The sequence below is a fragment of the Anser cygnoides genome, chromosome Z (genome assembly GCF_040182565.1).
Source record: "Anser cygnoides isolate HZ-2024a breed goose chromosome Z, Taihu_goose_T2T_genome, whole genome shotgun sequence".
NCBI lineage: Eukaryota > Metazoa > Chordata > Aves > Anseriformes > Anatidae > Anser > Anser cygnoides.
In genome coordinates this window covers 82,405,087-82,418,512 of record NC_089912.1, presented here as the reverse complement: position 1 = coordinate 82,418,512, position 13,426 = coordinate 82,405,087, and the positions used below count along the sequence as shown (strand labels likewise).

At 34.9% G+C, this 13,426-nt stretch overlaps 1 protein-coding gene across 6 annotated transcripts in view; it reads right to left on the bottom strand.

Annotated features, from left to right (window-relative positions):
• SMARCA2 (SWI/SNF related, matrix associated, actin dependent regulator of chromatin, subfamily a, member 2) overlaps positions 1 to 13,426 on the bottom strand; it is a 124,568-nt gene that overhangs the window by 44,523 nt on the left and 66,619 nt on the right. For 5 of the 6 annotated variants that reach the window (XM_066988778.1, XM_066988779.1, XM_048050955.2 and 2 more), the window contains exons 22-26: positions 12,963 to 13,049; positions 12,030 to 12,076; positions 8,466 to 8,632; positions 5,287 to 5,450; positions 3,119 to 3,346 (exon numbers count right to left, since the gene is read on the bottom strand). In XM_066988778.1, coding sequence (XP_066844879.1) covers positions 3,119 to 3,346; positions 5,287 to 5,450; positions 8,466 to 8,632; positions 12,030 to 12,076; positions 12,963 to 13,049 — 693 coding nt within the window. Of the gene's footprint in view, positions 1 to 3,118; positions 3,347 to 5,286; positions 5,452 to 6,410; positions 6,524 to 8,465; positions 8,633 to 12,029; positions 12,077 to 12,962; positions 13,050 to 13,426 lie in introns of those variants that run through there. The other variant, XM_066988780.1, reaches the window with a different exon arrangement.

The following is a 13,426-nucleotide window of genomic DNA, read 5'->3' as shown; positions in this document are numbered from 1 at the left end:
TAATTACTTGATGTCTAAAGTCTCTTCTACAGTTTAATTTTATTATACTTTTCTCTACAGTCAGAACTGTACAGAAATAGAAAACAGGGCAGTTATGAAGTCAGATCAGGATTTTGAAAGGATGATGAAAAGAATTACAAACCAAAAAAGCCTTTCAATAGTCTAAGCCAGTTTATGAAGCCACAAAATTAGTATTAAGTGCCTGATACTGCATTACTCTTGTCTAAACTACAGTGTGTCCCATGCATGTGAAAATACTATCTTAATAACGGTAAGGCAATGAATTGTTTTAATCATCCCATTACTCATTACTTTCACCTGTGAAAATTTCAGAACTGTTTGTTCCAATAAAACATTTTCATAGACATCATCTTCATTATGGCTACGGTCCATATGGAATCTCATATGAGGTAAATGCTCTTCATATTACACCCCTTCAAGGGCTTGTATGAAAAGAAAAAAGCAAAAGCCTGAGCTGTAACATTTTCTAATGACAATGTAATTGTTTAAAAACTATTGCCAAATACTTCTGAGCAGCCTGGACAGAGAAATTCTATACATTTTCAGCAACAGAAAACATACCTAAAAGAAAAAAGAAATTAATGAAAAAATAGTATATAAAAACATGTTTAGAACCTATGTTCTTATACAGAATATATGGATGACAGACCAGCTCTAATTATTCTCCACAGTATTTTAAGCAATTGTATGTTAGAACAGTTAATCTCTAATTACCTAGCCAGTAATCCTTTTCAAACAAACTTGATATTTTTCAAATCTATCTTGCCACAAAATTTGTTTAACAGCCCAGCATGAAGGTACCTATGTTGAGCTAGAGTCAGAAGTATTTGGTTATATTACTGATCTATATGCCTGATTTTATGGATTTGGGTAATGGATCTTTGAAACTGTTATTAAAAAAATAATTGCAATAATTGTCATATATATAAAGAAGAAAAAAGAGACCACTTCAAAGTTTGAAAGAAACAGTTTAGGCAAGTCATTAGAATCAGCTAATTAATATGATCAAGACCATGCAATTGTTTTCTAGATTTTTAGACAACTAAAAAGAGTACTCCATGTACAGTTTATTTCTTGTAAGAAATTAAATTATTATATTGAATTATATTATACTTGAATTATCAGGTGAACTGTTAGAAGACCAGTCCTCTAGGGTTTTATGTGAACCTATTTTTGTAAATGAGCGTGCCTACCTAATTTCAAATATTAAAGTGTAAATCAGTAAAGCATAAAAAACAGTAGTCTCAAAAATTGTTGTCTGTCATTCTGCATTTGGAATTCAGTTTGGTGGGCTCTAACATCCTTGTCTACTGCTAAATCTGATTTTCAGAAGAAACATGTTATCAACTATAATTTTATTATTTAATTTATTGGACTGGAGCAACTCCAAAGCAATTTATGTATCACCTGGTAATGTCTCTTCCTTCATGATACTGGAGATCTAGTCATCACGAGAAAATGCATTATGTGGGACACAGAACACAAACAAAAAATGTGTTTCTAGGTAAGTTATGCCTCAGTTCTTTTCAGAATTGATTCAATTTTGCAAATATATTCCCTTTCAGATGTTTCCTAAGCACCAAACAGGGAAGACTAGATTTTTTTAAATTTCCCGTTACTAAGTACGACTACACTTAACAAGCACAAGGAGAGATAAAAACTGTCCAAATACACTTTGAGCAATTAAATGTTACTGAAGTTATTTTAAAAATAAAAAAAAGTATATAATTTTAGGAGTCAAACTATAACACCAATTTGTGCTTTAAAGACTGACACCAGGTTATAGTAAGCAAACATTATTTAAATCTGTGCATGTCTGCCCAAATATATTTGAAAAATGCACAAAAAGTAAATTGCTCTAAAGTCATCCATCAAATAAGGCATGCCCAGTAGGCCTGAACTGCAGTCCTGAACTTTTGAAACATTTTAAAATAAATATTTTCTATGGAATTTTGTACATGAAAATACAACAGAAAGATCTCAATTTTAAAAACAAATCTACAGGGTTGCCAAAAGATTTCTACCAGTTTCAAAGTTTATACATTCATGTAGATGGTGATGGCTATATGAGAATTTAGGTTTCGTCAGAAATAGTACACATACATCATACCATTTCTGCATTCACACACAAATAATCATTACTTATGAAACAGACAATCTGATTCATTTCTTATGAAAAATACTAAAACAGGTACAAAATAGCAAACACTTTCCTTAATGATGTACTAGGTTTTTCTGTGTGCACAACAACATAAAAAGGAGTTTATACAACAGGTTTAATTATTGAAGAAGTAAACCCTTTGGTCTTTGAAAATTTACATCACGTAATGATAGATGACTGTGAAACAGACTATAGAATCTTGTTTTCTTTCCGTGTGTACCATATTCAGATGGTACGAGCCATACTGAGAGGCAAAATAAAGGCAAGAAATCTCTGCAGTCTTTAACCAACAGAGGTCATTTTCTTGAGGCAGGAGAAATCATTGCAGCATGGAACTTTTTGTGTTTGTGTCTTCAGTATAACTTAATACATTTATACTATCTATCCCAAATGCAGTGCTGATCCAAATTATGAACACTGTTCACAGCAAGAGAACAATCATCAGTGACAGGCAGAAGAAGGGGCTTACAATTCCACAATCCCAATTCCAAAGAAGAACACAATGGGATAAATGATTAGTGTTTCTACAATCTCAGTTCCCACTATTATAAAGAAAAATTTGATAGCTGTCTTGAGACAACTAATTGTTTCCTGAAGAGAAAGTCGTAACTAGAATTCCAGTTTGAATATAGCACCAGAAAGAAACAGCTATGTTGCTGGCTTGCTCTAAGCTCAAAGCACATCTTAAATCTTACCCAGGACCCAAAATGAAAAAGCAGAGGCAAGCAGGCTCTTACATGATTGAAACTAGGTAGTCCTAGTTATTCAGTATGTCTGAAAATTCCACTACATAGTCTAACATTATTTCTTTGACTGGATGATAAGAGTATGTTGACAGTTCTAATTTTGAAGGAGATAACAATCTTTGAAATTTGATGAAAAGAGTAAGCTTCCCCTGAAACATCCTCTTACTGATTATTTCTAACTACGTTTTACCTCATTTTCTTCTTCATGCTCCAGTATAGCCTGTAGAAAAGCCCTCCTTTCGTGGCTTGAAGACTTCTGATCAAACATTCCAGCCTGAATAACTTTTTGATCCACGTTCAACTTATACTTTGCAGCTGCAAGTATCTTCTCTTCCACACTGTTCACAGTGCACAGTCGCAGGACTCGAACTTCATTCTGCTGACCAATTCGATGAGCTCTATCTTGGGCCTGCAAGTCCTATGAGGCAAAGAACACAGAGAATGATTTATATAAATGTGCTACTCAAATCACTCTCTGCTAAAAGGCCATTACAATGCTGAGTTATCCTTTGACATAAAAAGGAAGTACTCAAACCACAGTCCACCATAATTCACATAGTTCACTCCCAATTGTTCTGTTTCCCAAAACTACTTCAGACCCAGACAAGGAGAAAAAGTGAAAAAAAATGCACTTGCTCCACACACTGCACATACAGTAAGCTAAACACTTCCTGAAAGCATGTGCAGTGACTGAGAAGGGCTTAAGTATCTATTTTTTCTCTTCTACTCGAAGTTTGTGACCCTCCAAGCCAGAATGAACCCTGAAGTAAAACATTTCTTGATTCCAGGAAAAGAAAACAAGTATGTTTGTATAAAATTCATATATAAACTTATCTAACAAAAGGCAGTTACTAATTCATAAAGATGTTAACTGAAAGTTATCTGTGAAATAGGCTTTTATATTGATCTTAAAATATTTGTGTTAAAACAGCCTAAAAATGATCTTAAATTATTTTTAGAACACCATGAATCCACTAGTTTTTGTTCAGGTGTTTGTACTTAGAGATAGCAGAAGTAAAAAGCACACTGTAGATGTTTGGTAAAGAACTACTTTTACTAATTCAAAATTGTATCTATTTTCTTTGGAGAGAAAAAGAAATCAAATCCATGAAATCCTACTCTCAATGTGTTTGTTTCAGCAATCAGATAATGAAGGGTACCTAAGTTCAAAATGCTGCTACAGTTTTGTGCTACCCCACAAAACAGAAATTCTTTGAAGTAGAAAAAAAGAGGAAACCAGACAATGAGTTTGCCATTTCACTCCAACACCTTGCTCTTACTACTGTTGTTAGCTCTTCTCTCTTGCAATGCCCTTAACAACCCAAGCTGCTGGAATTTAAAGGTACATTTGAAGTTTTTATAACACTCAAGATGAACCTACAGTATTAATTTATGTAATCCATTTTCAGAAGCACAGAAGTGAGTAAATAGAAGGTTTTACTTCTGGAAATATGCTGTTTAAGTGCTTAAAAAATAAGTAAACAACAGAAGTATTCGCTTTTAGCATGCTGCTTATCAAAATTAACAATTTATTCCCAACCACAAGAGAAGTGAAACTGCATATATTTTGTAGTTCAGCAATCTGTTCACTAGATTCTACAGAGAACATTCTGTAATTTTTGCTGCAAGGACGTATTGCTATCTAACTGTTGAAATATACAGGACACTGCATTAAAAATGTTTTTAGAAGTGACCTAGAGATAACCAAAAATGCAAAGAATGAAGTGTCTTCTGAGGTGCTTTTGAAGCCTTTAAATGTAATTGCTCCAAACTTCTCAAACCCTGTTTTAAAAAAAAAACAAAACGGCACTAAGCAACAAAGACCATCTTCCTTTTTTCTTTTTTTTTTTTTTTAAACTAAGCTAAAGTAGTTTGATACCCTCATTGTCTGCTGATCTGTACTCACCTCTATCTACCTATAGCAACAGTGCAAGTTCAGTGTCTCATACTAAGACTGCTGTATTCATGTGGCCATTAACTAACTTCTGGAGACAGGCAGCACTCTGTACAACCTTTACTAAAATACTGCAACCTACTGAAGAATCAAAACGGGGAGATACTTGTTAATGCCCTAAGGGTTAAAGAACAAGTACAGCTGTACTACTGGTGCAGAACCCTAAGTGAGGATTCCCCGAGACTCAGATAAAATATATACATAGACACAGAATTACTTCAAACCAAAGCATTTCTTGGTTGTAGGAGTTTGTCTTACTAATTCCTCTCAATGTAGCACTTTGTGATGTACCTCGATCTATTCTGTTTGCCCCAGAGTATATATATACGCAAGCTAAAGAAGCAACCCAAAAAAGCATCATGAATTCTTTGCAAATTGCTTGAAGATAAGTAAATAAAAATAACCTGATGAGGATTCCAGTCACTATCGAAGATTATAACAGTATCAGCAGCCTGGAGATTCAAGCCTAGCCCTCCAGCCCTTGTACTCAGCAAGAAGATAAAGTATTGTGACCCAGGCTCATTAAATTTCTTCAACAGAGCAGCTCGATCCTCTGATTTTGTTGTGCCTGAAAAGAAGTAAAAACACTCTATAACAACAATGTGAACTAAAATAATCTAAACACAATGTCAGATCCTGAGGGTACACGTGGAAGTGAAATTTTAGCTCACTTGCTCTTTGACATCTCTGCTTATTTACTATAATACAGAATAAAACACTCTCCATGGACGTTTTGGTCATCTGACTACCTGTTACACCTGAGAGACTGCTAAATATTCAAGCATTTTTTTTGTTTGGTTGTTTTTTTTTTGACATTTCAAAAGTGGATTTTAAAATGTCAGCAAACATTGTTACACCTTTTTATGATTCATATAAACTACAATTGAAGTTATTTTACACAACCACAACAGAGCCACAGTTTTGATTAATATGTTCTGGCCACAATAGCATCTAAGTAGTTTAAAAAGTCGTTTATACAGAGATTTATGAAAATGTCACTGTTTGCCTTAAGAGCCATCACTGATATGAAAGGATTGAAAATTCTTAATATGTCGTATCTTGAGCATAATGGTTTATTATGGGTGAGGGAGAGACAGAAAGGAATTCAATCATGGTAAAAACCTAGACGAAATTCTAAGCAAAAACCAAGAACTGTGCAAATCTGGAAACTGGATGAATTTTCATGTGTTTTGACAAAACTGTATATGAATCATCTCAGCCTGGTCCAACAGTTACTTTATATTTTTTTAAACTTCTGTCTATAGCTGAAAACCAAAGAGTCTGCTATCTTGAATAAGGTATAAATACATGTGCAACACAGAAGATGAAGTTCTTCTGTTACTGAGGAGGATTGACCTTGGCTGACTTTCAGACCCTCCACCCAGTTGCTCTCTTAATCCCCTTCCTCAACATGACACAGAAAGAAAGTAAGATGGTAAAGGTCATGGGTTGAGATAAAGGCAGTTTACTAAAAGCAAGAGCCGCGCACAGAAGCAAAGCAAAAAGAGGAATTTAATCACTACTTCCCATCAGCAAGCAGATGTCCAGCCACTTCCTGGAAAGCAGGACTCAGTACACACAGCGGTTGCTTGGGAAGACTAACACCATAACCACAAATGTCCCTGCATCCTTCTCCTTTCCCTCAGCTTTTATTGCTGAGCATTATGTCACATGGCACACAATATCCCTTTCGTCAGTTTGGGTCAGCTGTCCCAGCTGTGTCCCCTCCCCATCTCCTGCTCACTCCCCAGCCTGCTGGGTGGGAGGGGCAGTTTGGAGAGAAAGCCTTGACACTGTGCAAGCACCCCTCAGCAGCAGCCAAAACGCTGGTGTGTTATCAACACTGCCTAGCCACAAATGAAAAACACAGCACTACATGGGCTGTTATGAGGAAAGTTAACTCCATCCTGGCAGAATCCAGTACAGTCACACAGCAGAAACGCTGGCCCACAGAAACCCATTTCTTTAAGAAGTACATGACTTGGGTAGAAAACACATTATGTGAGAAAACACCAAGTAAATAGAATCTACATGTATATGTTACGTGTCAGTATAGAAGGCATCTGTAATCATAAAACTGGAAGAGATGACAGAAGTGTTCATCTCACTCAATTTAATTAATTATGCGCAAAACCTTAGAATAAGAAAAAGGAGCTATATTTACCATACCGCATATTGCTATTGACATTCTATCATTTGAAAGACTCCATGTTAAAACACAACATGTATGGTAACATATAACATTTTAAATGTATTATAATTCAGCTGTCTTAAATGGAAGCATCAGACCGTCTGCAGGTCAGAGATGCAATGAGGATTTTGTTAGCATGTTACCATATACTTCGGCCAGTTTTGACAAAGACATCCTGTGATGCTCCAAGACAGTTAATTTGTGTCTTAGTTTCATTACCCTGATTTTTAATTTTATAACCCTGATTTACATTTGAGGATAACAGTTTTTGAAGTTTATGTTTAGTCATGTTTGAAAAGGACTAGAATACTTCTCAACATTATTTTTTTTGCCAAATAAAGTCTAAAGCAAAGAGCCAATTTAAAATGCTGTAACAAGAATAGTCAAAAGACCTAAAACTCTCATTTTACTCATGCTGTTCTTCATATTTTTCTTATATAATTCCTTTTCTATTAAAAAAGGAATTCTGATAAATGCTGCTGGTTCTATATAATACTATAGCTTGTGAGATAAATACATTAAGTAAAAAGTAATTATTATTTAAGAAGGTCAGTGTGAGACAGAGACCATCAACATGGAAGAAGTCCAAAATGGAAACTTCTTTCAAATAGGTTTAAGTTTCAGATAGGATTTGCAATTCTTAGTTATTTTCTTTTTGATATTCCTCCATTATATTTCCAAATCCTTTTTGCATTTACAGGTAATAAAGCGTATCTACATATTGAGATATAATTGAGCTAATAACTGACCTTCCTCTGAAATTCTGAAAGAAATCTATAGGTACCACTTTACCTGAAACTCAAATTCTGCTATCCTGTGGAGAATGGCAATGGTACTCTAAATAGGCACCAACCAATTAATTTCACTGGAATCTGGCCAAAACATTGGCATTAACACCTCCCATCATGAGAATATTTTCAGGCAACTTAGGCAGTGACAACTGATTGGGATCTTGGATTGTAGATCTCCACAAAATCTGCATTCCAGGAACAGACCTGAGGGTTCTTCCAAACAATCCCTCAGTCTAATGGCTTGCAGGTTAAACAGATGAAAAACAAACAAAAAAAAACAGTCAAAGAGACAAGGAGACAGAGAAGTATTTAAAATAGGCTCTACTGAGAGAAGCAAAATACACCCTGCTCAGTAACTTCTCTGTAAGAAGAGGGAGAATTCTAGTATAGTGTAGCTTAGTGGTCTGTAGCCATATCTTCATGACAAATACCCTTGCAGACTCCCTTCATGGATTTGTTGAATCATTTTTGAACCTGCTTGCACTTTTGTATAGTTACATTACAGCACTGGCATACTAGGAAGAGAACCCAGGTGTCCCATGACCCAAACTAATCAAGCATGCCAGCTCCTAACTTTATTCTCTGTTTTCATTCAGCTTACCATCGAGACGCAGGTAAAGGAAATTTCGAAAGGCGAAGTAGTCTTCCATAATGGTCATGAGTGATGTCATTTGACAGAAAAGAAGCACACGATGATTAGTAGCTCGTAACTTTGGTAGAATACGATCAAGTAGCTCAAACTTCCCTGAGGCCCGATAAAGTTCAGCTCTGTTGAAGAGAAAAAGCACAGTAAATGCCAGATGAGCCTGCAATTAGAATAATTTTAGTCATTAACATGTCAGAGTTTAACAGAGAGATTCTCTTAAGATAAAGAAGACTAGTAGCACTTTTCTCTCTTTCAAATTGTTTACATTGATTAAAATAAAAATAAGCACCTACATGAATTCTTGTTTGGAAAGGAAACAAGAATTTTTTCTTTAGTTACAAAAACTTGTGGACCTTCAACCACATGGAACATCTACTTTTATGATAAATAGTGAAAACAGAATTCAGTTTCAAAAAACAAAAATTATTTCTCAGCAAGATAAGTCTTGTATCAGTTAAGATATTCACCTGCTACTTTTGCTTTCAGTTGGCATTTTTGGCACCTACAAGTTGCACTCGTCAGGTATATGTTGGAAACAAATCCCTTCCCACTTAAGTATGAGAAACAACTCCCTTCCCACTTAACTACTATGTGCATGGAATCAATGCATTCCAAACTGGACTAATATATACAGACAATGGGAGAAGTTTGACACTTTAAACATGCACCCTTAACAGACTTGCATGATGTTTAGTAGCTTTGTTTAACTGCTTTTTTCTTCTATACTATGAATTGCAAAACATGCTCCTATTGCCAAAATGCAAGCCATAACTAAGAAAATGAATAAAAGTCAAGAGGATGACTAAATCAGCATGAAAGTGATATACTTCATGAAAATAAATTTCACATAACTTTTTTTCTAACCTTGACTCCGTACTCTAGAAATACGACTTATCATTAGTAACTATATACTCAAGTCCACAAAATATGCAGCCTTCTGATTTGCATACACATGTATGTACTCAGCAAAAGACAAAACTGTTTAGGAACCAAGTGGTCTGCTGAACTAGTGAGGAAAACAATAGAAGAAGTGTCATTACAATATGAATAAGAACAAGGTCACATGGAAGACAGACATCTTTCCTTTAAAGGCAACCATCTACAGACAGTTGGATGAAGAAGTGCCAAGAAAATCAGTCTCTTTCCTTTTGAATAACTAATGAAAGAAGTGCTACTTTAATTTGGAATAAAGATGGTAAAAATATAAAAGAAGGAGGCAAAAAGAACAAGGAAGAGAAGAAAATCCTACATGATATCTCTGAAGAGTCATTCCAATAAATTTCAGATGGTATCCATGTAGTTTCAAAATAAGGAGAAGGGAAGATGTCAGTTTACAATCTTCTCTGACTGTTCTCCTGAAAGGGATAGAGGGTCATAAAATCCTTGCATAACACTTCTAGTACTGGTATATTTTGCCTTAGATATGTGTCCTGTGCCTCCTCTGCCTTCCTAAACAAGGACATAAAATATAGTGTGATAAGAATTCTCCTTAAGTTTCTTCATAAACTGAAGTCCATACTACTGAGAAAATGCTAAGCCATTTGCATACATCATAAGGCTGTCATTTGCCTCTGATCATCAAGTCACCTAGCTATGAGCACTCTTCAGAATAGTAAATGCTTGACCATTACACTGAGAACTTGTAATATCAGGGAGAATTCTCCTGTAGTGCCTACTGATACCATCTAATTTCTACTGGGAATCTTTAACTAAGAAAAGGGAATTTCCTATTTTCATGCAGGTCAAGAGCTAAGAACACTCTTGAGCTTTGAGAGACAGAACGCTGAAGGGAAATGTTTTTATGAAGAATTTAGAATGATATATGTACTTGAATACAGTTTAGGAATAACATAATTTTGCTTTTGTTCAGAATGAGAAAATACCACATTATCCTGCTAACTCTGAATTATTTTCTGAAATTTTATAAGCACTGCATTGCCGTGTGCACAGACAAGTGCGACTCAGCCCTAAAATGGACATGGTAGACATGGAATAAAGCAGTAAAACGTGGATGTGGTTAAAATAATAATGGAAGCAATCCTCAAAACAGTCATCTGCTTAGCCAATGCTACCCTAACCCAGCAATCTTCTGTCTCCGCAAGAAGGACAATGGGTGACACTTATCTTCCCAGTAGTCTTAATACTCTTTATTTTTTTCTTTGTACAACTGCTTCTGAGCTCGAATTTTTTACACTTGTGTCTGACAAAGTGTGTATATAGGCAAAGACTAACACAGGGAGTATGCTCAACATACACAAAACAAAACATCTACTCCTTTCATCCTTCAGAGGCTGATACCCCAAATTTGAAATCCTATCTCCCCTTTAGTATAATAAATATTAATATGTAATAATAATAGTATAAGGGGTAGTAATAATAGTATATATAGTAAATAATAATATTTACTAATATAGTAATAGTATATATAGTAAATAATAATACTTAAAAATAATATAATGGGAATTGTACAAATTAAAATTAATATAAATTATGTTTGACCACTAAACTTTAGTTATGCTTCAGTACGAACAAATGATACAAGTTGGCACATGTGAAATCCATCATAAAAGAATCTTGCACAGGAGAGGTCTCAGTTGTGCAGATAAGTGTAATCAGATGACACGTGAGAAACATGGTAGTTCAGAAGCAGCACAAAGACTTTGGAAAGATTTCAGTTTTACTCTGTGGTATGCAGTAGATGTTTGGACACTCATCTTTCAAGTTTTACTTTTTAGCCTGGATTAGCAGAATGACGGAAGAGTTGTAGATGGCCTTATATAAGAAAAGGCACAAACATAGCTGTACAGCTATTTAGACATCCAGTCAAGCATGTAAGAAGTTCTAGACAGATCCTCTTTCACATATAAATTAGTATTGAAAAAAAAAAGAACCCTGCATATAGCCACTACAATTTAGGCTTACCAGAAAAAAAAAAAAAAAAAAAAGAGAAAAAAGGCCCTTGACACAATACAAAATACACTTTCTGTAGAACCAGAAATATTTCTAGCATGTATAATCCAGCTCCGAGAACTGGAATTTCAGTGAAGAGAAGGATCCTGTCTACAAATCACCTGTCTGATGTTAAAGACAGTCTTATAATCCATCTTCAGGTTCCTGTTACCATTATCTGTTTAAGGTGAATGCTTCTCTTTATGATACAAGATTCCTTGACATTAGTCAGACAAACAACTTTCCTGTTCAGAAATTAGTGACAGAGCACATATCCAGCATTACTCAAAAGGAAAATCCTCATTACCACTGAAAACCAATAAAAACGTTTAATTGCTAATTCAGAGAGGAAATAACCCTTCAAGTGAGAACATTCTCTTGGGGAGGGAGGGAATACTATGGACATAGCTTTATGTTGATTAGGAGTCTTCTTAATAACAGCACTTCTATGACTGATTTAATTTAGAAACCACTTAAGTTTGTTAGCATGTATCTTCTAGAACAAGGATGTGATGTAGTGGTTCCAATACATCATATATGAAAGGAAGGGTAAAAAAAAAAAAGAGTTACCCGTTGATGACACCATTTGAGTAGCCTAAATGTTCAGCAAAGGACTCCTGCAGAGTTAAAAACATTGAACAGATTATTACAGGCTCCATCGGAAACCAAAATTAAGCATCCTTATTTCAATTAAATTAAATACATGTATGTTGGTGTTTCATTTCCATTATGGTCATACTCTTGGAATACACCCTGTAGCACTAGTGCTCTGCTTAATGTTTTCCTGTACTGCTATTATTTGAAATTCATGGTCTGCAGGAGTAATTTCTGTCAGCATACATTTTACCAGATTACAGATACAGTAGAACCTTTATAATTTATAGTAATTACTAGAAGAGCCATTTGCAAATTACTCAATTTCATAAATTAGTATTCAGATGAACAAACAGTAAAAACTACAACACCACAGGTACTTGTTCATTTAGACACAAACGTAGCTCCACATCAGATATTTCTGACACTTTCTATAAATACACAAGTTTGTTTATGTACTTTGGGTCCTACTAAGAGGTGCTATATTGATAATACATTTCTACTAAAAAAACAAGGTGGAAATAGGACAATTTTGGCAAATATGGTAAGAGATCAGCAGTCTGCTAGTTTTAAAGATCCTACCACTTGGCATTTTGAACTATTATTTCTACGTTGTAAATTAGGTCTAAGTAGAGGTTAAGTTGCTCTGGAATGTCTTGAATTCAAAAAAAAAAAAAAGGTCACATTTTAAAACAGCACCTCCAAAAGACTAAATGCTTTAAGACTGGACTTTAGATTGCCAGTAAAAAGCTGGTGGTTCATCCATTTCTTTCTAAATATAAAGAACTCCAGCACAAACAACGTGGACAGAGTTGTTCCCTCCGACACACAGAAGCTCCAACAGAAGCTTTCTGTTATATTAGCCATCTGAATAAAAACAACTCTCAAAATCAAACCTGGCAATCTTACCTCAATGTGTTGAAACATATATGGGTGATTGCATATCTTTCTCAGTTGCATGATAGTGTTCATAAGAGTTTTTGCACCACCTTTTCCCTATGGGAATAAACAAGGCAAATCAAATGAGAAACTCATTTCCTAGCTTTTAAAAGACATTTTTAAGTTCAGGTATAAAAATACCTCTACCTCTAACCCAAGCACCAAATCATTTCTGTAAAAAAAAAAATCAACAAAAACTATAAGCTAGTTACCTTGCTGTATAAATTCACCTATCATAAAGATACTCCAAAATGTAAAAGGAAGACCTGGAAATAATTTGCAAAATGCATTATGTATCATATTCACAGTCAGAAGCAGCACATCTGTCCTGCGTACTGCTTATTTATACTACTTGAAACCATATGAATTACTTTGGATCTGAACCCTCCTAGCAGAAAATAGTACTAGCTGGATGCTTTTCAGTTCTACAGTAT